A 24,964-nucleotide genomic window follows, 5' to 3' on the forward strand; every position below is an offset into this window, starting at 1 on the left:
TCTGGAAGAGCAGTCAAATGCTTTTAACCTCTGAGCTATCTCTCCAGACACTACGTCCTGGTTTTGATGTCCAATTTAATTCCATACAATGCTCTGTATGGTTCAAATTTGGTGAGATTCTTCTTATGGTTCAGAGTATAGCCTATGTTGGAAGACAGTCCACATTTATGAGAGTGTATCCCACTATTGCTGAGAGAAATGTTAAAAAAAATGTGTATTGGGTCATGTTGGTTGACAATATTTTAACCTTCTTATTCTTTGCTAGTTTCATGTTTAGTTGTTCTATTAATAATTGAGGAGAAGGATACTGAAATTTTGGCTCTAATAGATTTAGCAATTTTTCTGAAGACCAATGTTTGCTTCTTATATATTTTTAAAACTCTCTTATCATGGTCACTGTGTTTAGGTTAACTTTCTTCTTGGTTAGTTTACACTATGAGATAAATATTCTCATCCCAGCTGGCTTGATCAGTATTAGTGTGGGATATTCTTTCCACACGTTTACTCTTCTTCTGTCTTTGTCTTTATGTTCACAATGGCTTCCTTGCAGGCACCACATAGTTGGGTTCACTTACCTTCTGTTAAATTCGGAGGTCAGGCCCTCTGTCAGGCAATGCTGCCCTATACACAGACATGGCTGTGATGTGCAGGCTCATACTTACATCGTGGAGGGACAGTATCCCCTGGGTTCTGTGAAATAGTTCCTCTTCCTCAGCTATAGCCCTGTGGGACAAGTCGTACACTTCCAGACAATAGGCAGTCTTTTGTTCCTCATCTTTCTCCTTTTGAGCACACAACCTTTATACAACATAAAAGTGGAACTTAGAACAAAAATATTAAAGCTAATTAATGTCTTATAATACTAGCATCCATTATACTGATTAATATATAACATAATTTCTACATAATTATGGTATACATTTTATGAGTTCCTAAAAATTTTGCAGTTAAGTGTTTTATACATAAAGTTATTTTTCAGAACATTTTACTTATTTATTTTCAATGTGTATGTAGATTTGTTCATATGTGTGCACAGGTATATGTACGTGCATATGGAGGTCTGAGATCAACCCTGGCATTGTCCCTTAGGTATTGTCCATCTTTCTTTGGAGACGGGTCTCCCATTGGCCTAGACTAGACTGCCAGCAATCCCCAAGGATCCACTTGCCTCTGTCTCCCCAGTGCTGGCATTACACATACACACTACCATTCTTGGCTTCTTTATATGAGTTCTGGGGAATGAGCTCAAGTCCTTGTGCTTGCAAGTCAAGTGGTGTACTGACAGAGCCATCTCCCCAGCCTTCTAAATACATTTCAAAGCAAGGTGTTTATCAGTTGGAATGACAGTATATACAATGTGATGAAGCAACACACCACTTTCCACCTGCTGGCTCAGTCACCCACTTTCCTGCCTTCCTGGTGGCCCACACCTGTGGGAATGGATGTGATTTGGGTGTTGGATGATCATGGCTCCTGAAGGCAGGGTCACACCTCCACAGGATTTGCTCATGTGTAAAAGGCTTGTGGATTTCCTGGGCAGGCAGAGACATTATGAGAAGCACTGGGGGCTGCAGTAGGAGGAGAGCTGGGCAGCCATTGGAATACACAGCTGTAGCAGTAGATAGGAACAGCTGCTGGAGACCCTTCAGGCTGGCAGTGGTGGATTGGCAGGGAGGACGTTGGGGAGGGATCTGGGTCTAGTCATGTCTGAAGCTGAGGAGGAGAAGGGCTGTCTGGGGGAGCTCAAAAGTGGGCCCTTCTCAGAGGGCAGAGCCTGGGGCAGCTCCACCGGTGTGGGTGGGTGTGTGGTGATGTCCTTACTTCTTTATCCGTGCGTGCTCTAGTTTTAAGTCGACACAATTTCTCTTGTAGCCACTGATGATTAAGTTTTCTTCCACTTCTATCAGGTGCTTTTCTAGATCCTCCAGCAAAAATGGGCACTCAAGAAGGTCTTTGTCAACCAAGCTGAATGCAAGTTGGATTTGAAGTGTCACACACCTGCTGGACAGACACCTCCTCAGGGATGGTGGGGACTGAAGTTTCCCCCACCAGATTCAAAGCCCAAGACCACAGCAACCCTCCTTCTGTCCAGCAACTACCAAGGCACACTGAAACAGGCACCAATGAGCCTTTTCCTCCCAAGATGGACATCATACAACCATGGCCTTAGATCAGTGAAGTTAGAATTTAATAACCCCATCTAGATATCAGATTCACTCTTGGAAAACAGGAAAACCATGCTGATATAAGACTGCTTACAGACTCCACCCCAGGACCAGCTAGTGGGACACAGAGCTCACAGCACTTTCCAGAGAAGAGTCAGAAGCAGAACAAGGCAAGGATCCCTGCATCTGTGGTCAGTGAGCTCAGAGAACTCCTGGGAAAGAGCCTGTGATGTGACTTGAAGTCTGTACTAACATGTGTGGAAGAAGAGGCGTTCTCTGACAGCACCCCACAGGGGGGCAAAGTCCAGAGGCTCCAGGAGCCATAGGAAAGACACTGGAAATGTGGGCTGTCTGGGAGGAAGCCGTGAGTCCTCTGAGGCACATAGTAGATGGAAGGTCTGTTCCTCAGAGGAACCTGAGGATGTGTGGGACACATAGCAGGGAAGCAATGCATGGTTCTGTTGGGTCTGAGCCTTCCTGGGTTTGGCGTATATAGCATGAGAGGGAATGTATGTGGAAGTAGCCACAGCTTTGGTACAGCAGGCATCATTACCTGGTTTCCAGGTCCATGATAAAGAATTCCAGCAGGGATACTCGGTTTGGCCTTTCTTTCTGGAGGACCTTGAAAGTATCTATGAGTTTCTGAAATAGTTTGCAAACCTGGACATGATGGTCACATGTTACTGTGTCACCAGCAGGGCCTGGGGACAGGACCTCAGCACATACCCTTCCCCATACACCCCCACATTGTCCACTGGTTCCCCCCGACTCACTATGATTTCTTTGTCATCATCTTCAGAGGATAAGATGGCCTCAGCCAGAGTCAGGGTTGAATTGTACCAGAACTCTTCAGCTCCACCTAGCTGCTGGGCCCTCTCAATCATGAGCATAGCTTGTCCATGGTTCTTTTCCTTGTTGGCCAGCTGTGCTAGAAGCAACAGGCACTGTGCTTCTGAACAGATATCACCTAGCTCCTAAAAACAGCAGCAGACAGATAGGCAGCTCCACTCAGGTTGGCACAGCCACTGGTTGGGAGTGATAGTCCTCAGGAGTGGAAAGTGTGCCCTGAGAGCCAAAGGAGCCAGCCTGTGCAGGATTTTGGTTATACCTGCAGCTCCTTTCTGCCCTGCCGCCTGCGGTTGGCAGCTTCTTCCCTATGGAGGCTACTGTTAGAATCAGCTTTGCCATGTGCGATAGTTTCATGTCAACTTGACATAAGCCAAAGTTATCTGAGAGAGGGGAGACTCAATTGAGAAAATGTCTCCATAAGATTAGGCTGTGTGCAAGCCTATAGGGCATTTCCTTTTTCTATCTTTTTGTTTCGTTTTTGTTTTTAAAGACAGGGTTTCTCTGTATAACAGCCCTAGCTGTCCTGGAACTCATTTTGTAGACCAGGCTGACCTTGAATTCAGAGATTTGCCTGAGTGCTGGGATTAAAGGCGTGCACCACCACACCTGGCTTTATAGGGTATATTTTTAATTAGTGATTGGCGTGGGAGGCCCCAGTCCTTGTGGGTGGAGCCACCCCTGGGCTGGTGGTGCTGGGTTCTATAAGAAAGCAGGCTAAGCAAGCCAGTAAGCATCACCCTCCATGGCCTCTGCACTGGTTCTTGCCTCCATGTTCCTGCCCTGCCTGAGTTCCTGTTCTGACTTCCTTTGATGAACAGTGATGTAGAAGTATAAGCCTAATAAGCCCTTTCAAGTTGTTTTGGTCATGGTATTTCATTACAGCAATAGAAACCCTAACTAAGGGATGGTGGTGGAACTCAGGAGGCAGAGGCATGTGGATCTCTATGAGTTCAAGACCAGACTGGTCTACAGAGCTAGTTCCAGGACAGGCTCCAAAGCTACACAGAGAAACCCTGTCTCAAAAAAACAAACAAAACAGAAAACTCTAAGACAGCATGCATGGACCTAGGGTCAGGTAACCAACAGACAAGTAGTGGAGGTTCTGCCTGGACCTGAGGAAATTCAGGTCTAAATATGGGCCCGAGGGTGTCCTTTGGGGGAGGGTATGTTATGACCTATCTGAGAAGTACAAAGCCAGTTCCTTAGTCCTCCCAGGTTCTTAATGGAACTTATCTCTCTCTTTGCAGAGGACTTCCTGAGGTCAAGGCCCAAGGGCAATTCCACATGTGGATATTTCTTGGTGCCCAGAAAGTTTCCCGCAGCTCCCAGCATCCATCCTCACTTACCTTGGGCATCATGTAGCAAATGCCAAGGCAAATAATGCACTTTATGTTAAACACCAAGGGAGGAAGAAGACTCCCCCAGCACTGGACAGACACTACTGTTCTCACAGAGGGAAGGTAGAGGACATTGCTTTCTGGGAAAATGTGAAGTCATGTGTCTTCTCAGACAGAGACAGATGGTTCGCTCTTGCAAACCCTTCTGAGACATGGGGTGCTATCTGTGCCCTGTGATGTGGAATAGACATAGGCAAGTTCTGAGAATGGTGAGAACATCCATGTCGGGGTGACTCACATGATGATTCCACAGATTCACATATTATTGGTCAATGGGATAGACTGGACCAGGAGTCTGCAAACCTACCCAGCACATGTCCTATTTGGATTCTGTGCCCCAAACTTCCCTGTGCTGGTGAGAGGGTGTGCTGAACTCCAGACCCACAGGACAACCTGGCTGTCTTGGGGAGCAGGGGGTACAAGGGGAGCTTTTCTTCTATACAAGAATATTTCTAGCTTCTGAACCAGATCTTGTCTGGAGGGTGCTGAGCTCCAAGGTGGGGAGGCAGGGGCCCAGTGGGCCCAGAGAACAAGGCTAGCACACAAGCAAGATCAGCTTCAGCCAAGGCTAGGTTCCTCATAGACAGATCCTGGGGCTGCAGTGGGGCTGGTGGCTGGGCACAGGCTGAGCAGAGCCCCTTACACAGAAAGGACAGTGTGCAGCCCAGGTAGGACTGTTAGCTGGGAGGAAGAGAATGGTGGGAGAGGAGTTTGGGAGCAGGGGTAAGGTTACATAGGGTCCTGGCACTCAAGCTTGGGTACTAAAAATTGAAATTATCCTCAGATGACAGGTAAGCCTGAAGTGATGGGGATGAGAGACATAACCCCAAGAGAGGTGACGGGAGAATCCGAACACATCCACCTTAGCCCTGGTCCTGTAACTGGGACTGTCTGTGCCAGGATGCAGGAATTATGGGTGAGGTGAAGAGGAGGAGGAAGCCACGTGTAGATGTAGATTTGCCAGAGCAAGTGCATTTGATGGCAGAGTGCCGAGTGCACAGAGTACAGCCTACCTGTCAGCTCAGTCATCTCTGGGACAGGTTATCTCAACTCTGTGTACATACCTGTCCCCTCCCTGATTCAAGAACACAACACCTGTCATCCCTGAAATTTGTACACCTGTCTTGTGTGGCTAGTTCTATGCCAGCTTGACACACAAACTAAAATTATCTGAAAGGAAAGAACTTCAATGGGAAGAGTGCCTCAATAAGTCTTAGTGACTGGTGGCAGAGGGTGGGTAGGGCCATCCCTGGGCTGGTGAGCTTGGGTTCTATTATAAAGCAGCCTGAGCAAGCCATAGGGAGCAAGCCAGTAAGCAGCACTCCTCTGTGGCCTCTGCATCAGCTTCTGCCTCCAGGTCCCTGCCCTGTTTAAGTTCCTGTCCTGGCCTCCTTCGGTGATGAACAGCAATATGGGTGGATAAGCCAAATAAGCCCTCTCCTTCCCAACTTGCTCTTTGGTCATGGTGTTTTATTGCAGCATTAGAAACCCTAACTAAGACAGACAGTCTCTCCCTGGTACCTGAATGTCTGTCTGCTCACTATAACCATATACTTGTTCCCTCCCTATTCATCTACATCTTTTCCTTCCCTGATATCTCCTTGTCCCTCCTTTGATACCTGCACATCTCTTCCCTTTCTAACTTATCATCTTCCCTATGCCTGTACATCTGTCACATCTCTAGCATCTGCACAACTATCTCATTCCTGACATCTGCACAGCTGTTCCCCTACCCCAACACCTGCACATCTGTCCTAACCCTGCTCCTACCACACCTGCTCCCTCTCTGGTACATGCACCCCTTTTCTCACTGTATGGACCAGGGGCTCACAACTTTCTGGTGACACTGGATTTTTCCATCACTGCCAAATCTTCCTCTTTTCCTTGAGTTCTTCAGAACAAGCCACAGGCTGGTTGTATCAGGATCTTCACCGCATCCTCCCACTGAAAGCAATTCTAAGTCTGTCTGCAGGGGTTTGGAGGAGTTATGGGGATTGTTAACTTGGGGGATTGATATCATTAGAGAAGATAATGCAAACAGCTTCTTCCTTCCAAACTGTCCAAGGTCAGCCGTTCACTGGGGACAGAGTCCAGGATAGAAAAGCCCTGCCAAGTGTAATTTGGATCTTGAGACCCAAAAAAGTCAATCGAGGGAGTGAGTGGGCACTGGGGTCCCAGGTCTAGTAGGCAGCTCCTTAGAGAAGAAAAGCCAGTGCTCCCAAGCCTATTGAGAGCTGGGCTCTGAGCAGTGCTCTGTGGAAGAATGCTAACTCAAGCCTTTTTGGGGACTTGATGGAGATCCCGAGAAGCCAGATGCCCCTGAAGTCCTTGGATGAGGAGTAAGGATACATCTGAAGGGTTTAGACCCAGGCCAAGATGGCCTCAGTGGAGATGGGTGAGGCGTGTTACCTGGAAAGTCTGTTGGGCCTCTGACAAGAGCAGCCGTGCTGGTTGGTGCAGCTCCAGTTCCAGTAGGACCTCCCCTTTGAGCATCCACAGCTGGGGGTAGGATGTCCCTTCCAGGCCTTTGCCAGTCTCTCCGTTTATCTTCAAAATCTGTGAGACACCGTGGCCCTAAGATACTCTGCCCCAGTCTGTGTCCCATGATGTGTTCTGTCTTAGAAGCAGTAATGCCACAGGGTGCATTTCCACAGGGACATCTCCAGTGTGCCCTACTCAGAACCTCAGGCTCTTTGGCTTCTGCTTGTCTAGCTTCTGACACACCCCAACGTGGTTTCCCTTCTCCCCCAGGGATCATTGGCGACTGGGGGGGGGGGAGCAGAAATGAGTGATCAGGATAGGGTGGCTTATGGGTTGATAGAGATAATGCTCCGGGAGACAGCTTCAGTGAGTCAGCTCCGCTCTATCCCAGAGTGAAGGGAATATATAGCCTTGGGAATGGTAGCTGGGGAATCGCCCAATCTGCATTAAACAGCACTCTCCTATCTTATAGCTCCTAGTACAAGTCTTAGTTACCATGCGTGGAAACACAATGTCTAATTGCTATATGGGCAGTAGAGGGAAAGCTCTAGCAGGGAATTATGACAAAGGTCACACCAAAGATAAATCAGGCATCCAGGGAAAGCTTTCAGATAAGGTCAGGCCTCTGAATCAAGAGACCTCCAAATAAGGGCAGATAGAGAGCAGGTAGTCTCACTGGGGAGGTAGTCCTCTATGTTGTAGAGCTTGGAGAGAGCTTCAAGACTATGGTAGACTGCAATCTCTGACCAGTAAGGCCTCCCAATATCCCAGGCCTTTGGGACCCTTGTTTCTCCTTATTTACCTCACTCTACTCTTCCACTACTGATTACAGCAGCTGCTGAGCTGCCTAGCTTGGTGGGCCTACTTCCCCTCTGTGTGTAGCTGAGAAGCAGTTGTGAGGCTTGCAGGGCTGCCTTGTCTACAGCTGTGCTTTCCTCTCCTTTTCCTGTATACCCATCGCCATCCCTTAACCCCATTGTGGATGGGTCACTGAGTCCTTGACCTTTGTTTGTCCTGAGTTCAGGTCCCAAAACAAACCCCACAAGTACTGACTGAACAGGCTCACAGAGCTGGCACTCTGAGGAACCAAGGTTCTTTAGGATAGTTTTTTCTCCTATACATGGACTGAAGGGGACAGCCAATTGGTGACAGGACATCAGGGGCTTTAGGAGTCTAGCCAGACCCCCTTAGATGTACTCTGCTCTGCAGAGTACCACCCTCATTTTACTTCCCCTTGCCTGAGCCCAGAGCCTTACACATTTTGGGTAAGCAACTATATCTCTAGCCTACTGATGCTCTAAGTTGCTGCTCAGGCCCCTGGTGATCTGTTTTACATATAATTTTTGCCTCCTCAGAGGAAATTTAGGGTCCCAGGATGGTGCAAACTTGGTCAGGTCTCTGAGTTTCCCCATAACACCATGCCTAAGAGACTATGCAGTAAGCACTTCAGAAATCAATGGTGGCTGGTTAACTCTTAGGCCAATCCTACACTACAACCAAGTTGATGTCATCTCTGGGTTTTGGATTCTGCTGTGGCAGAGCCAGGCTAAGTCAGCGTCACCTCTGGGCTATGGATCCCACCGCGGCAGTGCCAGCCTACCTTGTCTTCAGCTATCAGTGGCTTCACCTCTACAGAGCGGGGTGGAGCCAGCTGCTCATGCAGGGATGGCTGGCTCTCTTCCATCAGAGGTTCCTTGTTCTTCTCCTTTTTAAATGCAATCTCTTTCCTGCAGCTAATTGAAGTGAAATAGCGAGATGTAAGGGAAGAAGTACAATAGCTGCTGACAATGGTCAGCTTCATTTACAGTCAAAGAAACACAAGCTAACACAACTAGGAGAAGAAAATGGCCCCCAAGGGGAGTGGCACTATTAGGAGGTTGGCCTTGTTGTCGTGGGGGGTGGTGGCAGGCTTTGAGGTCTCTTTTCTCAAGCTTCCCCTCAGTGTGACTGCAGTCGACTTCCTGTTGCCAGCAAGATGTAGGACACTGGCTATTTCTCCATCACCATGTCTGCCTGCATGCTGCCATGCTCCCTGCCATGATGGTAATGGACTGAACCTCTGAAACTGTTAAGTGAGCCACCTCAATTAAATGTTTCCCTTTATAAGAGTTGCCATGGCCATGGTGTCTCTTCACAGCAATAAAAACCCAAATGAAGACAACACATGTCTATGAAAGCCAAAACAGTCTGCAGTTGGGCAGCAAACTGGTTCCCGGAACCACACTAGGCACCTGTTCTCGCTGCAACTGTCTGACCAAGCTCTTGTGGAGTTTAATGAGCATCTCTGTCTTAATGTATGTAGAGCAGACCTGCCCCTGGGACCCCTCCAAAAGGGTGAAACCACTTAGCGCTCAGGGTTTCCCACAGAGTAGCAAGGTGGCCCCTACACCCACAAAACCTCTCCTCCATTGCCACCTGCCTGAGACCTGAGTCACCCACCATACTACATCCAGAGTAGTCCATTGGGAAGTGGGCCAGTGTATCACAGCATTCAACCCAGTCAGGGCAGATTCTCAGTCACACAAGGGTTCTTCCCATCGGGGTATCTAATACTTCCACCCCAATGATGTCATTTCACAGATCCAAGTGCCCAGGACTCCCTAACTGCATGCACTTGGAACTGAGGCCTCTCTGCCCTGGTGTCACCATTGACACCAACCCTTCCTGTCAGTCTTGGTCATCTGTCTTCCTCCACAGGCCACCTGCAGTGCCTCTCACACTGCACAACAGGTGCTCCAAGTGAACCCAAGAATAAGAAGAGGCAGGAGCCTCTCCCATGCTTGGCAATTGCATTTCTCGACCCCATCTGAGGGCAGGGAAGACTCAGCAAACACTCTCCAGTCAGCCCGGGTATGCACAGATAAATGACTGTGTTAACTCCGTGAAAATTGTTTTGTAGACAGATACTTGTTGCCAAAGGCTGAAAAGTGAAAAATTGTATGCAGCAGAATTACATTTTTCATAACTGATTCAGTGTGCAATGGCAAAACCCCAGAGGGGATTACTGCCAAAGGATGGGGCCTGCAGGGATTTTATTCTCTTCCTTACCTGGTTTCTAAAATTTTCACAATGATCATATAATTTATATGGGGGAAGAGCCACGTTGCAACAATTAACAACAATATGACTATATATATATTCTTATGTATTCTTAAGTGGTCTCTAAGTCTGAAAAGGATTGCTACAGAATCTGTAACTGGCTAATTTAGTTAATTGGACGGCCCACTATCAGCCAACCACAAGTGCTTCAGAGTAACCAAAACCCAGAAACAAGCATGTGCCTTACTCAGCACCATCACTCCTGGCACCCCATGGGAGAAGCCCCTGACTGGTGAAGGACATCCTTTCCCCATCCTGCCCTGGAGAACCCCCTTCCCTTTCCCTTGCTGGGCACCCACAGCTCAGCAGTCCCCAAACCTGTCATGGAAGCCATGGAGGAGACTCACACATTTCTCTATGCCCTGCCCTCCCAGGTACTGCTTTCTAGAAATTATCCCCAGGACCTCCAAGCCCAGACTGAAGATCCAGTAGCCATAATGGGCTGGCACTGAGAGGAGCCACAGCCAGGGCTGGGGTTTCCTCGGCGCTGCCCTTAGGAGCCTGGATTGTACATCACTGGAAAGAAGAGTCCCACACCCAGGAGCAGCAAACACTGCACACACCTGGCCTGCTCCATGTCCCCGATGTATGTCTGTCCAACCACCTCTTCGTGATGAGTTGCTGCATAGTGCAACCTCAGGTCGGAACACACCTGTAAAAGTCTGAGGGGCAAGGCAGGGAGGGAAAAGGCACTGTCACACATGATGCTTTCATCCCCAAAGGAAGTGGTGCTGGGTTTTGGGGGGCTTAATAAGAGCTGGTAAACTAAAAACAGACAAACAAATAAACAAACTGAACTTTGGTACTTTGGTGTTCTAATATTCTTTTTTAAAGCTAAACATGCTAGATGGTTCTATGAAACTTCAGGTGGTCATTTTTTCTGTCATTCACTCATATATTTTACTCACTAAGCCTACATTTTTGGGGCATAATCAGAAGCTAACAGTCAGATGCCCAGATGGGCTCTGCCAAGCCCTACCATAGCCTCCAGCAGGAAACTCAACTGAGGCTTTGCTTAAAGCTCTTCATTTGGACACAGGCATGCAAACACACTCCAGCATTATCTGTGTTCCTCCTCCCCCAAGTGTCACCATGTTCTCTTTACCGCTGTCTCCTTCATTTCCCTCTCTCCTAGACCCTTGATGGGAAGTATAGCGTCCCTTGATCCTTAACTTCCACAGTGTGAGTGTCCTCAAAACAAGGTACTCTCTAAGGATCAGGTAAAGTTTCACAATAAAGATACCATTCCATTGTCTGGCTTTCTTGGGGATTTATTGTTTACACAGTCAGCTACAAAATTACTAACTAAGGTGCTGTTTGGTTTTATATTGTTTTGGACAAACTGTCTCTCTCACCACTTCAAGTAAAAGAGAGATACCAACCGCAGGTGGTAGAGGTCTGCAAGGCTTTTGCTCTCCACCACAGCATCTGCAATGAGCACAGCCAGCTGCAGGATGGGGATGCTGAGCTCATGAAGGTACATCTTTTGCAGGGCTTTGGCCAAATGGTCTATGTAGTACAAGCTGTATGTCTGCATAAATACATAGCAAACAGGTGTGGTCACTCGTCCCCTAAGGTGATGGTTAATACTGATTGTCAACTTGTCATGACTTGAATCACCTAGGAGACAAGTCCAGGCATACCTATGAGAGATTATCTATAGTAGATTAGAGACTCTGGGTTTCTTTTGTAAAGGGTCCTCTTGATTAGGTCAATTGAGGTGAGGAGACCCACACTAAACGTAGGCAGGACCATTCCATGGACTGGGGTGCTGGAATGCATAATGAGGAGGAGGCTAGCTTGGTGTGACCATTCTTTGCTCTCTGCCTTCTCTGCTTCCTAAACAATGATGGATTGTGATGAGCTGTCTCAAGTTCTTGCTGCCAGGGCTTCTGCACCAGAATAGACTACCCTCAAACTGTGGGCCCAAATAAATGCTTTCCCCTTCAAGTTGCTTTGGTATTGTGGTCATAGCAGCAAGAAAAGTTAGCCAACAACACCCAACTTTGCCTGGCACAGTGCCCCGCCCTCAAAGTGTTGAACAAATTTGTGGGGTGCCCTCTTCCCTGTCTGTCATTATAGGTTTTGCTTTGTCATATGCAATGGTGTATGTAGTTGTCTGCACCAGAGCATGGTTAAAGATCTGCACAAGAGATACATGCATTAATTCATTGATTTCATATTCCATTTGGTTGTTTTTATTTTTTTAATTAAGACTGATGTTTCACCAAATGCAGCATTTCTTTGTGTACGTATACAACTGAGTATCTAGAAAAAAAAAGAACTAGTGTCTCCTATGGTATAGGGCTTGTTATGTGGGATTTTGGAGATATTAGAATGATATTAACCATGATTTTCTGGTAACTGGATAGTGGAAAGTGTATAGAAAATCACAGGGCTAAGCTCTGGAGGAAGATTATGTGTCAGAGATGTGGCCTGGCCTGTGGGCACACTGCCCAGGATTAGTGTCAAGGATGGGTAGTCCCTGACCCTAGTACACATATGTCATGTAAGGTAGACTAGATCCAAATTGGACACTAGGCTATACAGATGAAGACTATTTGTACCTTGGGGGAGAATACTGGAGATTACTATCTCTGACCTCACAAAAGGAAACAAGTGTTTTTAAACAAGAACAGAAGGAAGCACCCATCACAGAGGAAATGATTCCTAATTTTCATAAGAGTAAAGTTAATATTTCTACACAGAAGACTCCATGATGGGAGGGAGGTTGGGTCTGACAGCCCTGTGGCAAAGCCCTGGCTGACTGCTCAGATCCACTCACAGGCTTCTGGAAACTTGAGGCATTAATAGTGGAGTCACTCTTGTCTAGCTTGAACACGGACAAGAGATCCTCAGGGCAGGAGTAGGAGGCCCACTCTTCTATGCTGGTGGGGATGTCATCAGGTGGTTTGTTGGAGGCTGGGGTTGAAATCTGTGCATGAGAGAAAGCAAGGGTTTTCTGTAAAACATGGAGTCCTGAAACCGACGCCCCTGTGGTACAACATGAGGAGGACAGGCTGGCAGCCTCTGGCATGGTGTTTGGAGGCTGTGACCCAGGAGGAGCATAGCATGTCTCATGGAAGAGAAAACTGAGGCATGGGATGGTTGTAAGACCCTCAATGTGAATGTGGTGGAGTTGGGGTTCAGGCTCCATGACTGTTACCCTCCACCTCCTGCCTCAGGCAAGGATAGGAACCTGTTTCATGTCTTTGAGCTTCTCCTTCTCCTTTTCCTTCTCCTTCTTCTCCTTCTCCTTCTCCTTCTTCTCCTTCTTCTCCTTCTCCTTCTTCTCCTTGTCCTTCTCCTTCTTCTCCTTCTCCTTTTCCTTCTCCTTCTCCTTCTTCTCCTTCTCCTTCTTCTCCTTCTTCTCCTTCTTCTCCTTCTTCTCCTCCTCCTTTTCTTTCTCCTCCTTCTCCTTCTCCTCCTCCTTCTCCTTCTCCTTCTCCTTCTCCTCCTTCTCCTTCTCCTCCTTCTCCTTCTCCTCCTTTTCCTTCTCCTTCTTCTCCTTCTTCTCCTTCTCTTTCCCTCTCTCCTTCTCCTTCTCCTTTTCCTTCTCTTTCTCTTTCCCCCTTTCCTTCTCCTTTTTTGGCAGTAATAATTGTGAAGTAACGACTTGTAAAGTTTTTTCTGGAATTAGTTTTCCTCCTGATGTCAAGGAAATCTGGAGAGGAGAGGAAATACAAATCAAAAGCATGAAAAGTAGAGCCTGTATCTCCTCTTTCTGCACCTGGTTGGAGGTAGCTCTCAGATCTGAGGCTGCTGCTCAGCCATGGTCAAACCTGGGAGCCTCCACAGCACAGAGAAAGCCTGGTCAGAGACTCAGACCTACATATAGGTTTTTGTGGTGGATGGAGAGCAGAGCTGTGGTGGGTTTGGGGAGCATCCTCCTCAAGGAGCCTCAGGAACAGGAGTGTGGCAGGGCCACGAGAGATGCTGATGTATCTTTCAGCCCAGAGGAAGAGGTAAACGGTGCAGGGGGAAAAGTCTGAGTGCTTCTCAAAGGCCTTTACAGAGTACCTTGGAAGACTCTGGCTATTTCAAAACATGCTATTATGATTTTCCAAAGAAGATGGCACAAAAAGCCCTTCAAAGTTTCCTCCCAGGGGTTGGAGGGTGGGGTCAGTGAGGACCTTCACTGTTCACCACCACATCTCCATCCTGCCCTCACCTGCCAGATGTGCCTGAGGAAGGTGTAGGCCATGAAGCAGTCATCTTCATAGGAAGAGGAGCTTGGGGACACCATCAAGGCCCGAAGGATGTGCACACGGGCTAGGGCCTCCAACTGCCTCACACTTTGAAACTGGTCCAAGGAGACTGTCTCTAGATTCAAGGACACTGTACTCCCTGTGAGAGACTGGGGAGAGGAGGCCTGCCCTGCAAAGCATGGTGGCCATGAACAGGCTTAGGCTCCTGCAGACCCTCGGGTATCTTCCCTCCTGACCTGAGATGCTGACCAAGCCACCTGTCTGTTCCGAGGTACCTAGCAGTGTGCTGCTGCCTGTCCCAGACTGAAGTTTCTCCAGCAGGAATACCTTCTACGGAACCTTTCCCATGTTCCAGACTTTTCTCTCTGAGTCTGGAAGTCAAGGAAACTCATTTTCTGGGAAGCAAAGGGCTGCTGGTCTTGGACTTTGTACCCAAGCAGAAGTCCACTTGGTGTCCTGATGCCTTTACACCAGTCAGAATACACCATAGGCTGACCTGCTCTGTTTTGTTCCTAGCTAGCTTGACCTACTGCGAGCAGCTGTATGGGTTAAATGCCAAGTGGACAGGGCTACAGCTATTCCTTCAGACAAGTTCTGGAACTTTTGCACTCTGTATCTGTTTCTCACTCCTAATTGCTGTAAGCCAAAAAGGAAGGCATGTCTGTGCCAGAGGACATTGGTGGCTCAGCAAACAGTCCCACTATGTCCTGCCGTCCTGGGCCCAGTTAGAGCCTACAGTGTATGGGGTCAGCAGAAGCCAGCATGGTCAACCTCACCTTCCTTCTTGGGCTCTGGCTCATGGGAGTCTTCAGTGGGTTTCATGGACAGCAGAATCTCAATTGCCCACTCGAGGTGGAAGATCACATCTTCCATAGGGAACTGCTTGTAATACATCCACTCACTGAACTCCACGATGTAATCAACCTTCTGCCAGTTGCTCTCTGGCTTCTTTGGGACAAGACAGAAAAGCATATGACACTAATCAGGTCTATGTGCCATTAATTAGCATGGGGAAGCCACCTATAGCAGCAAGAGACTTGACAGTTCACATCACCCTAGAATTTGCCATGGAGCCCCCCTCCAGGAAGATGGGTTTGCCACCAAGATTGCCTGAGGACTCCAGCTGAGGACAGATGTGTGGTAGGAAAACAAGAATTTGGTGAAGCTCTCCAGATCATCTGCACCTATTGCAAGTGTGCCTTGCTTATCCCACTGGCCCATGTTTCCTAACACCACTCCAAGTCTCTCTTGCAACACAGAAGATATTGAGCAGGGCTTCCTGCAATGAAGTCTGGCTAATCTGAAGCCTTGGATAGGTGGGGTCCTGAGGTTAGGTCCTCTACTGAGGGCCCCAATACCTCCCTCCCTATGCATGCACAGCTTTCTCCTAAACTATTGACAGCTTTCATGGCTCATTGTGAGCCTATGGGAGGGGCTATCAGGGAAACTACAGCCAAAAATGTGTCATGGCACACACTTGGCCTATGCTCACTGAAAACATGCAGGCCAGCCTCAAAGATCAGATGTCCACACACAGCCCAGAGCTTTAGTGAGCTGGCCTGCTGCACATTCCCTTCCTTTCCAGGTCTCTCCCTTGACCGAGCCTCAAGGCATCACCCCCACACTTTTCAGAACCTAGGGTCATGGGCCTCTCGCCTCTATTGCTGACTAGCTTCTCTGAGTGTTGGCCTGTATTTTCTAGATCACTGTGAAATATCTGGGTGAGAGAGGCTAGTCCATGCTTGCCCTTGCAAGGGGCTCAAACAAGAAAACCAAATACAAACAAGTGTGCAGGTCTACACAAGGGTGCTGTTGGCAGCAGGAATAGGCCTCAAGAGGAAGGCAGAACAAAGCCCCAGGGCTTCAGGGGGCAGGTGTGAACCCCAGGAAGGGTGCAGGACCACCCAGTGGAATCTGAATCCTAATGGAGGAGGGAGTAGGCATTTTATGGAGGTAAGAGGAAGTCCAGAATGTGCCATGGAAACTGTGACTTAGACAAAAGCTGTGCAAATATGGGGAAGTATGGATACCTCAAGAGAGGAGCTAAGGAGGGAAAGGATGATCCTCTCATCAAAAGGTATAAAATTGAGTGGAGTGTCTACAGCTAAAGAATAGACTGGACCTGCCTCCCTCACACAAACTAACTCAGAATGGATAGGCCACCGGATAGACAGAGCAGTCACAGAATTCTCAGAAGAAAACAAAGGATGTAGCTTCCTGACCTTGGATCAAAATGATCTCTCTGATATAACATGGTAAACATAAGAGACAAAAGATGAAATAGACATCGACCTCAACATTAATTAAAAAACATTGTGACACAAGTAATACTAAGAAAAGTTTCACCATTGAGGGCACAATCTGGTGGCTCTTCTTTAGCTAAACACAGAGCCATTGTGTGACTCATCAATTCCACTCCTACATACATTCTCAAGGGGACCAAGAACATAGGTTCACCAAAAACTATGCATGCACGTTCACAAAAGCCCTACTCACAAGAGCCGAACGATAAGAGAAACAATATAAGAGTCTAACAACTAACAAGCCAAGAGTATGGGTGCCTATGGAATATTGCTTAGTCACAAGAAAGAATTCAGGACAGTCACACAATACAATGTGACCGTAACAGGATGAGAGCATGTTTAGTGGAAGAAGCTAGATGTGACGGTCACATAGTGTGCCTGATTTTATTCTGTTCTGTGAAAGGTCTGGAGCAGCACACTGGGTCAGTGATCCCTGGCTGTAGGAGGGGTTGGGGAGGGAAGTAAGTGCTAACAGACACAATTTGAGGGTGGGCATGGTGATGGAATAGTCTAAAACAGATTGTGGTAAAAAGCCTTGAGAACTAGCTACAGACTGTCCTGTACCAAAAGAAGGGAAGGAGGGAGGGAGAGAGAAAGAGAGGAAGGCAGGGAGGAAGGGAAGAAGGGAAGGAGGGAGAGAAAGAGGAAGGCAGGGAGAGAAAGAATACAAGGGCCTGGGAAGATGGTTCAGTGGATAAAATGCTTATTGTGCAAATGCGAAGCCTGGGGTTTGAGTCCCCAGAACCCCCATACAATCTGAATGTTACAGTGTGCCTCTATAATTCCAGTCCACCTATAGCAAGATGGGAGGCCAAGCCAGGAGAAAAGCCTGGGAGCGTGTGGGTCAGCTACCCTTGTATACACAGTAGAGAACAGACCCTGCCTCACACGAGGTACAAGGTGAGGACTAACTCATGAGGTTGTCCTCTGACTTCTACGGGCATGCCATAGCATGTGCACGCTCATGCTTGCACACAGGAACACAATACACATATATACACCCTACACACACATTTTATACACAAGTACATTTAAATAATGAATACATAAAAACACATTTCAAGGGGGAGACTCAAGGTCACTGAAGACAGATATACCTTCATTGTCCAGCTGAATATGTCGAGCTCTCTGCCCTTCCTCTAGGCTAGCCTGGTGGCTCCCCCATCTCAGGGGGCTGCACTTCCAGCTTCCTCACTGAGATGCCCACATATCGCCTGACCCTGAAACCCAGAGGGAGACTTGAGGGTGCCCAGTTACTTGGTCTCCAAGAGCAAAGTGCAGAGCTCCCTTTAACCACAAGCATTAGTGTCAGGTCTCTGAAGCCACAGCCTGTGCCCTGAGATGGACCTAGTTCTCTTGCTGAGAGCTGCCCTGGTCTGTGGCAGCCAGGACCTCATAGCAGGGTCTGCTAAGGGCCTGTGAAACTGACCAGCCTCCCGAGGTGGTTTCTCACAGTTCAGACCTTTCCATTCAGAGGCCCAGGACACCATTGGTCCCACACTCAGGACCTCAGGGAGCCCCATGTGGGCCTCACTCATGAGAAGCATTGTCATCAAATCGGAAGTCAGAGCACCCTCCCACTCAAGTGCTTGGAATGGAATATCTGTTTTGGTTTTTTGGTGGCGGAGACAGCAAGACCTGCCTGCCCTAGCCTGCTGCATGCAGAGCTCTGCTTGCTCAGCAGTCCCGGGTTCCAGGAAGCCCAGACATTGACCCCAGGGCGGTCTAGACTCTCTATCCTTTTCAAGATGGGTGGCTAAGGGGCAAATCAGCAGAAGGGAGTCTCTCCCCTCAGCCAGGGCTTGCCACACAGTGGCTTCCTCTGAGCTGACCCACTAAGTCCTTAATTCTGAAGCTTTTCAGATGGTTATCTCTGTAACCGAGAGACAAATCTGCCTGCCATCACCGACATGGATGCCGCACAGACCTGCAGTGCCTGGATAGCATTCTGATAACAGGTGAACTCTCCAGAGATGTTCCTCGAGTTCTTGGCCAGACGGTACCACATGTGTGCCAAATAGTCTTCACTCTCATCCTTGAACTTCTGAATTTCCATGGTAAAGTTCTGGCCAAGTTTGGCCTTCACAATGACCATATGTTTGAAAATCAAGCTAAAGAGCAGGAAAAGATGGCACAACATGGAACATACGCAGGACATACGGAACTACTGCTGCCTATGTTCCTGTTGGCAGGGAGGGGACCAGATGGGGGCCTAGCTGGGATTTTCATGCTATATGTTTGGTTCTTTCCTGGGGAGGTGACGTCCTGTAGTGGAAAGGGAGCACGGGGAAGCCCAGTTGAGGAGTGCAGAGACCATCCTAGGGTGCTCAGGGTAAGGGCACTCACAGGCGGTGGGCTGTCCTCGGCAGCACTTGCACAGCCTCATCCAGCACCTTAAGGCCCATCTCCCAGTCATTCTGGTCAGCATGGCTGTGGAAGAGCAGGCTATAGAGTGCAGCACGGAGTGTGAGGTCATCCTCAGACCCTGGGGTAGAGAAGGGATGGAGTCTTAAGGGCCTGGGCAGCCAGCTCCTTGCCAACTGACTTGATGCCCTCTGACCTCTCACTCCACACCCCTACTACCTCACAATCCATGTCACATTCATATGCAGGTATGTACGGATCAGAAGGCTAGAAGTTGCCCTATAGGGCTGGTGGTAGATCATTGTGGCTCTTGCCTGCAGTGTCCCATGGCTCAGGTACTCCTCTGTCTGAAGGAACTAGCTCCAAGTGGCCTCTCTTGTCTCCACTTATCTCTGTCTATTGGCTTTGAGGAGCTCCCTGTAACTCATGGAGTATCTTGGTTGCACAGCACATAGTCCGAGGGCCAGGGTGCCAGGTTTTCTGAGTCCCCTCTCTCTCCTCAGAAAGCCTGTTACTGTTCTTTTAATCCAACAGTGAACAGTGAACAACATGACCACGAGGAAATGGAAACCCTTTCTTCCCTCTGTATCTTACATATTCCCAGTCACATTCAGGGAAGGCTGCAGGCCTGGCCACCAGATTTGTCACACATCCCCGAGGCCATCCTTGGGTGGGTCAGGAGGGTGCTGCTTTTCCTTTTGTCATGGCTCTCATGCTCAGTGTTCTAGTATAGGGGTGCTGAGGCAAGCCCATGCTCTTGTCACATGCTGGCTGAGGCACTGCTCAGGTTGGCAGCTTAGCTGGCTTTCCCTTAACCCAAGGTGGGCTTGAAAAACTGGCTAACCTTGGGCACTTGGGGACCTCATAGTTCCTTTATTATTTGAGCTTGTTCTCTGAACCTGCCAACCGCACTGCAATGGAAGGGATGTTAATGAGCATGCTCATTCTCTTCCTCCTCCTCTTCTCCTCCTCCTCTTTCCGTCCTTCCTTCCTTCGTCTTTCTTTTTTAAGACAGGGTTCCTCTGTTGTAGCTTTGGAGCCTATCCTGGAACTCGCTCTGTAGACCAGGCTGGCCTCACAGCAATTTGCCTGCTTCTATCTCCTAAGAGCTGGGATTAAAGGTGTGTGATACCACACCTGGCCCAGAACTGGAGGGTTGTTTTTGTTGTTGTTGGTGGTGGTTTGTTTTGTTTATGTGTATGGGTTTTTTGCTTGCATGTGTGTCTGTGTACCTCATGTACCTCGCCCAGTGGCAGAGAATCTTACCAAGAAAATGTATTCTTTTCAAAAACCTGAAACCGTACTGAATAGAGCTCTGCTGGTCTGTGGTCTGTTTCCTCGTTTCACTGAGAGGTACATCTCCAAATATTTTATGGTAGAAAACATGATTAAGATGCCATGTAACTGGGCATGGTGGCACACACCTTTAATCCCAACACGTAGATGGCAGAAGCAGGCAGGTGTCTGTGAGTTCAGGGCCAGCCTGGTCTACAGAGCCAGTTCCAGGACAGCCAGGAGAACTACACAGTGTAGAAACCCTGCCTTGAAAAACTAAAAAGCGGAAGAGGAAGAGAAGACTCATCTAGCAGCACAGTGAAGGCTGACTGTGAAGGCTCTCCACTTTGGTGCCAGAGGACCCTGGGTGTCCTTACATGAGGCACTGCAACTTCCAGATCTCTCCCTTTCCCCCAGCTACAAACCTGGAAGGTATTGGCCTTCAGGTGCCATCCCTCCACCCTGGAAGTCAGCTGTTGGCCACTGGTGCAGAAGCAGTGTTTTTTCTGTCTCCTTAAGTGAAACAAACAAATGGCACATTTGGAGGGGACTGATGTCCCTCCATCTCATTCCTCACTAGTATCAGTAAAAAACAAACAAAAGACAGAAAGTGCAGCAAATTTCAGAACCACCAAGTTAGAAAAGGTTATAAGCACATACACCAAACATGCCGCATGCACACAATACCACACATTTATAACACACTGTGTGCTGTATGAAATATGTACCATTCCACACCTAGACCATGCCATGCACATATTATACACACAAAAACCTTCCATACCATATATACATAATGCCACATCACACCACACCATACCACACACTCTCATACTATACACAAGACACCGCATTGTGCACACCATACATACCACACACATTCCATGCACACCATAGTACATACAGGTCTTTCACTTGTTTGGTTAGAGTTACCCCAAAACATTTTGTGTTATTTGTAGCCATTGTAAAGGGTGATGTTTCTCTGATTTCTTTATCAGCCTGCTTATCATTTGTATATAGGAGGGCTACTGAGTTTTTTGAGTTAATCTCATACCATTGTACAATACTACATAACCATACACATATGATATCACACATATATCATACCATGCAGACCAAATTATAACCAACACATTGCACAAACACATAAACATATATGTATATATTATATCCAATATATACCACACCATATGTATACATCAAACACTATGCCATATACACACCCCACCATACCACCCACACTTCATACAATACATACCACATACCATACAACATATACCATCCACATACCACACCACAGCACAATATATACATACCACATATCCAACATAATCTAGTTGTTTTCAATGATGTGAAACATGTTAAATCAGTGGAATAAAGAATTAGAGAAAAAAAAATCTCTGGGACATAGTAAAAGCAATGCTCAGAGGCAAGCTAACAGCTGTGAATATTCCTGTCAATACAGAAGATCTCAAATCAATACTCTGCCTCTAATTATCCAGATAACAGAAAAAGAATAAATAAAACTAAACCAGAAAGCGAAGAGATAAACCAAACTGAGAATCGGGGAAATCCTCTGTTTCAAATTTGCTTAAAAAAAAAAAGAGGGAGTGGGAGATAATTCTGGGCCAGGGGGACAGGAGGTCAGAGGCCACCACTGAGACTGGCCAAGAACCTCCTACCTCTCTGGGATCTGGAGAATGCTGTGATCTGGAGGAGTTGTGAGTAGAGGTCATGCCCAATGTGGGTCATGTCTTGCTTGGTATCATAGCCTATGGGAGCCATGTCCCATGGGGGCTGTGTCCAGTGAAAGTCATATCCCATAAGGGCCATGCCTCAAGGCAGTCATACTCTGTGGGAGCCATCCTGAGGCTGTCCTTTTCTGTGAGTCTGGCCAGGCCTGAGAGTAAGGACTCCTAGGACCCTAGCCTGTGTCCCTACAGCACCTGCTTCTTGGACTCTGTCTTGTTGATGATGTTGATGATTCGCTGGAGGGATCCCTTGGCCTTCTTCCTGTTGACTGGTGAGGACAGAAGCGGGAGCCATGTGTTCCAGTAGTGCCGGGCGGCCATCATCACCAGGGAACTGCTTCCTGCCAGGCCCCCAAACCTGAAATGACATGTCTCATCCAGTTATGCGGGCTGCTCAGGTACTCAGCCATACCTTTCCCCTGATTCATCCAATCCAGAGGTTTCTGGACTTGGTAGGTAAGGAGTGGAATCAGGGTGGTACAGCTTTGGCATCGTACGGCAGGCACCATGGAAGGGCAAACCTGCCCTACCCCCTCCTCAGCAAATTGTTTGGGCCAGGCGCTGCCCACCTCACAGGCCAACGATGGGCTCTCCTGGCCTGGCCCTTACTGTATCTTCCTGCCCCTTGCTACTTAGGGTCCTGTATGCTTAGGGATTCTTCAGACAGCCTTGGCACCCACTTAGCTCAACAGCTCTATTGAGCTTCTTCCAGAACTGCCTGTGGATGCCCTGGTGTCTATGAGCTCGGCTGCATGACAGGATGTGGCCGGTGGCTTACTGGTATACCCAGTTCCTTCCCTGGGACTCAGGAAAGCCCCCACAGCATCACTGTGGCACTGTACCAGTTTTCCCCCCACACATTGCCAAACCATCCCCCAGCTGCATACCTGGCGCTCTCTACAAAGACCTTGGAGGCTGCTAGCCGTAGTTGCTTCCTACCCTTCAAGTTTTCCATGATGCTCCGGCCCTGGATGCAGGACACAGTACACAGCATTTCTGCTGCCAGCTTGGCATCGGTCCTGGAGAGGGCACAGAGTGATTTAGAGGAGAGGTGGGAGGTGATATTTGCTGGGCTCCACTCACTTCGAACACTGTCCTTTCACCCATGGCCCTGCAAAGGTGAAGGTGCATTTCTACCTGACCCTGTGCCTGAGGGACTCACCCAACTGATAGATGATGCAGGACAAGTGACTCTGCCTTCTGAGGCATTCATTGCCAGTGAACTGAGATGCCCACATCTGGCCTGAGTGTCTTGAACATTCATTGAGGGAATGGTCTCTCAGTGCTTGCATTCACAGAAATACTACACAACAAGACCCATGGAAGTTCCTGGAGATGGATAGGCTACCCACAGAATTTCTGAGGATGTGGGAATCAGCTCTGTGGGTGCCTGACTGATGTGTTCTCTAGTACCCTTATGAGAGACCCCAAACCAGAACTAATTGGCAGAGTCCAGTGAACCCACAGAACCAAGAGACAGACTTCCAAACTGGCTTTTAGCCACTTGTTTGGGGTGGCTTTCCACCCATCAGTGGGCCAGTAGAAGTATCTGTTGGGTCTGTCCTCAGCTAGGTTTTGCTTCCTGGGCAGAATGTCTTGTCCCAGGCATTCTGCGCTATTTGATCAGAGGGGCACATAGGCCTGCAGTACCATATCAGAGCAGCACCATAGCTCCACAGACACTCTCCTGGCTCCCATACCCGGTGCAGCAGTGGTCTGGGCACATGCAGAGTGGGGGTGGGGTGGGAGGGGTGGAGTGGGGTGAGACGGGTGGGACATGTTCCAGCTGCCCGGCTCCACAGCACAGACTTTATCCTTGTTCTGGGAACATTTCCTTTGGGTCCTGGGGCTCTAGAAGATGGGCAGCTGCTTGCTGGAGCAAACAGTCGAATATGTTTCAAGGAGCCAGGGGAGGAAGGTGCACCTGATGCTTAGCCTGCAAGCACCTGCTGTACAGTGGGAACTTGTGGTCTTAAGGTAAACCAAGGCTGGGTGGTAATTAACACCCCCCCCACACACTTCATAGGTGGTAGGATAGTGTAAAGAAGGTTGTGACCCTAGCCTAGGATGCAACAATTGGAAATTTTGACCCTTGCAGTGTTCAGGGTGCAGTGACAGCAGTCACCAGGAGGGGACAACAGTGGTCTACAAAAGATCCTCAGGTGGCCTAGTGAGGCACTCAGCATGGCAGTCTCCAGGTTTCCTGTTGCTGTTCATAGCATGGGCGTCTTTGCTTCATTTCTTACAGGAATTTCATTTATAAATTAGATCTGACTTAGTATCACGGATGGAAGAGTGTGCTAGCCTGGCCTGGTGCTGTGCCTGTCTCTTTTCCTGTGCCCAAGCAGACCGTGGCTGTGAACAGTAGTGCAAACAGCACATAGCCACCCTTTCTGCAGAGATGCCCAACTTGTTTATTTCTTCTAAGAATAATGTTTGAGTAACAGAAGTGGATTGATTTTGGGGCACAATTGAATATGACCACCTCTGCCAGCTCTCACCTGATCCCACAGGGTGTGGTTTCTAATCTGTCAGGTCGTGTTCCTGGCCCTACCTTGGGGCCTTGTCAGTCTTTTCTGCATAGCCTGTGGTATGTGGACTTCAGCTAGTCTGCCCTCCCACTGCCCCTTCCAACTCAACATCAGATCTAAGTAAGAGCAAGATGAGCATGGGTGAGATGGTTCAGTGCTAAAGGCCCTGCCAAGGGCCCCTAAAGACACTGCTTTAGTTGCTTTCCTAGTGGCTGTAACCAAATTCCTGGTAAGAACAGTTTAAGGAGGGAGGAGCTTATTTTGGTTCGCAGTTGAGGGAATATAGTTCATCATGGTGTGTGGTGACTAGACCTTTTGCTAGACCTCACAGGCACCCTTCACCACTTAAGATTTAAGACTGCTGTCCTACTGTGTCCTCAAACTTTTGTTTTTAACCTGACTTTATCAATCAACCTTACTTGCCTTGGAGTTTTCATGAAGTCAGCTTTTTCAACCTAAGCTAATGCATAGCTGTAATCTTGTCCCTGACTCAAACAATGCTTGTGTATCACTTGCTGAAAGCAGCAAATGCAGAGGTTGA

At 48.2% G+C, this 24,964-nt stretch overlaps 1 protein-coding gene across 1 annotated transcript in view; it reads right to left on the reverse strand.

Annotated features, from left to right (window-relative positions):
• Positions 1-24,964, reverse strand: part of Cfap46 (cilia and flagella associated protein 46) — an 84,161-nt gene that overhangs the window by 27,850 nt on the left and 31,347 nt on the right. The window contains exons 23-39 of the mRNA XM_051193280.1: positions 22,780-22,911; positions 22,088-22,250; positions 20,567-20,654; positions 18,849-18,987; positions 18,430-18,613; positions 14,976-15,147; positions 14,163-14,368; positions 13,191-13,655; positions 12,777-12,926; positions 11,374-11,522; positions 10,555-10,653; positions 8,493-8,625; positions 6,821-6,967; positions 2,939-3,139; positions 2,719-2,825; positions 1,822-1,998; positions 663-798 (exon numbers count right to left, since the gene is read on the reverse strand). Of these exons, the coding sequence (XP_051049237.1) occupies positions 663-798; positions 1,822-1,998; positions 2,719-2,825; positions 2,939-3,139; positions 6,821-6,967; positions 8,493-8,625; positions 10,555-10,653; positions 11,374-11,522; positions 12,777-12,926; positions 13,191-13,655; positions 14,163-14,368; positions 14,976-15,147; positions 18,430-18,613; positions 18,849-18,987; positions 20,567-20,654; positions 22,088-22,250; positions 22,780-22,911 (2,848 nt within the window). The remainder of the gene's footprint in view (positions 1-662; positions 799-1,821; positions 1,999-2,718; positions 2,826-2,938; positions 3,140-6,820; positions 6,968-8,492; positions 8,626-10,554; positions 10,654-11,373; positions 11,523-12,776; positions 12,927-13,190; positions 13,656-14,162; positions 14,369-14,975; positions 15,148-18,429; positions 18,614-18,848; positions 18,988-20,566; positions 20,655-22,087; positions 22,251-22,779; positions 22,912-24,964) is intronic.

Source organism: Phodopus roborovskii, unplaced genomic scaffold, assembly GCF_943737965.1.
Source record: "Phodopus roborovskii unplaced genomic scaffold, PHOROB, whole genome shotgun sequence".
Taxonomy (NCBI): Eukaryota; Metazoa; Chordata; class Mammalia; order Rodentia; family Cricetidae; genus Phodopus; species Phodopus roborovskii.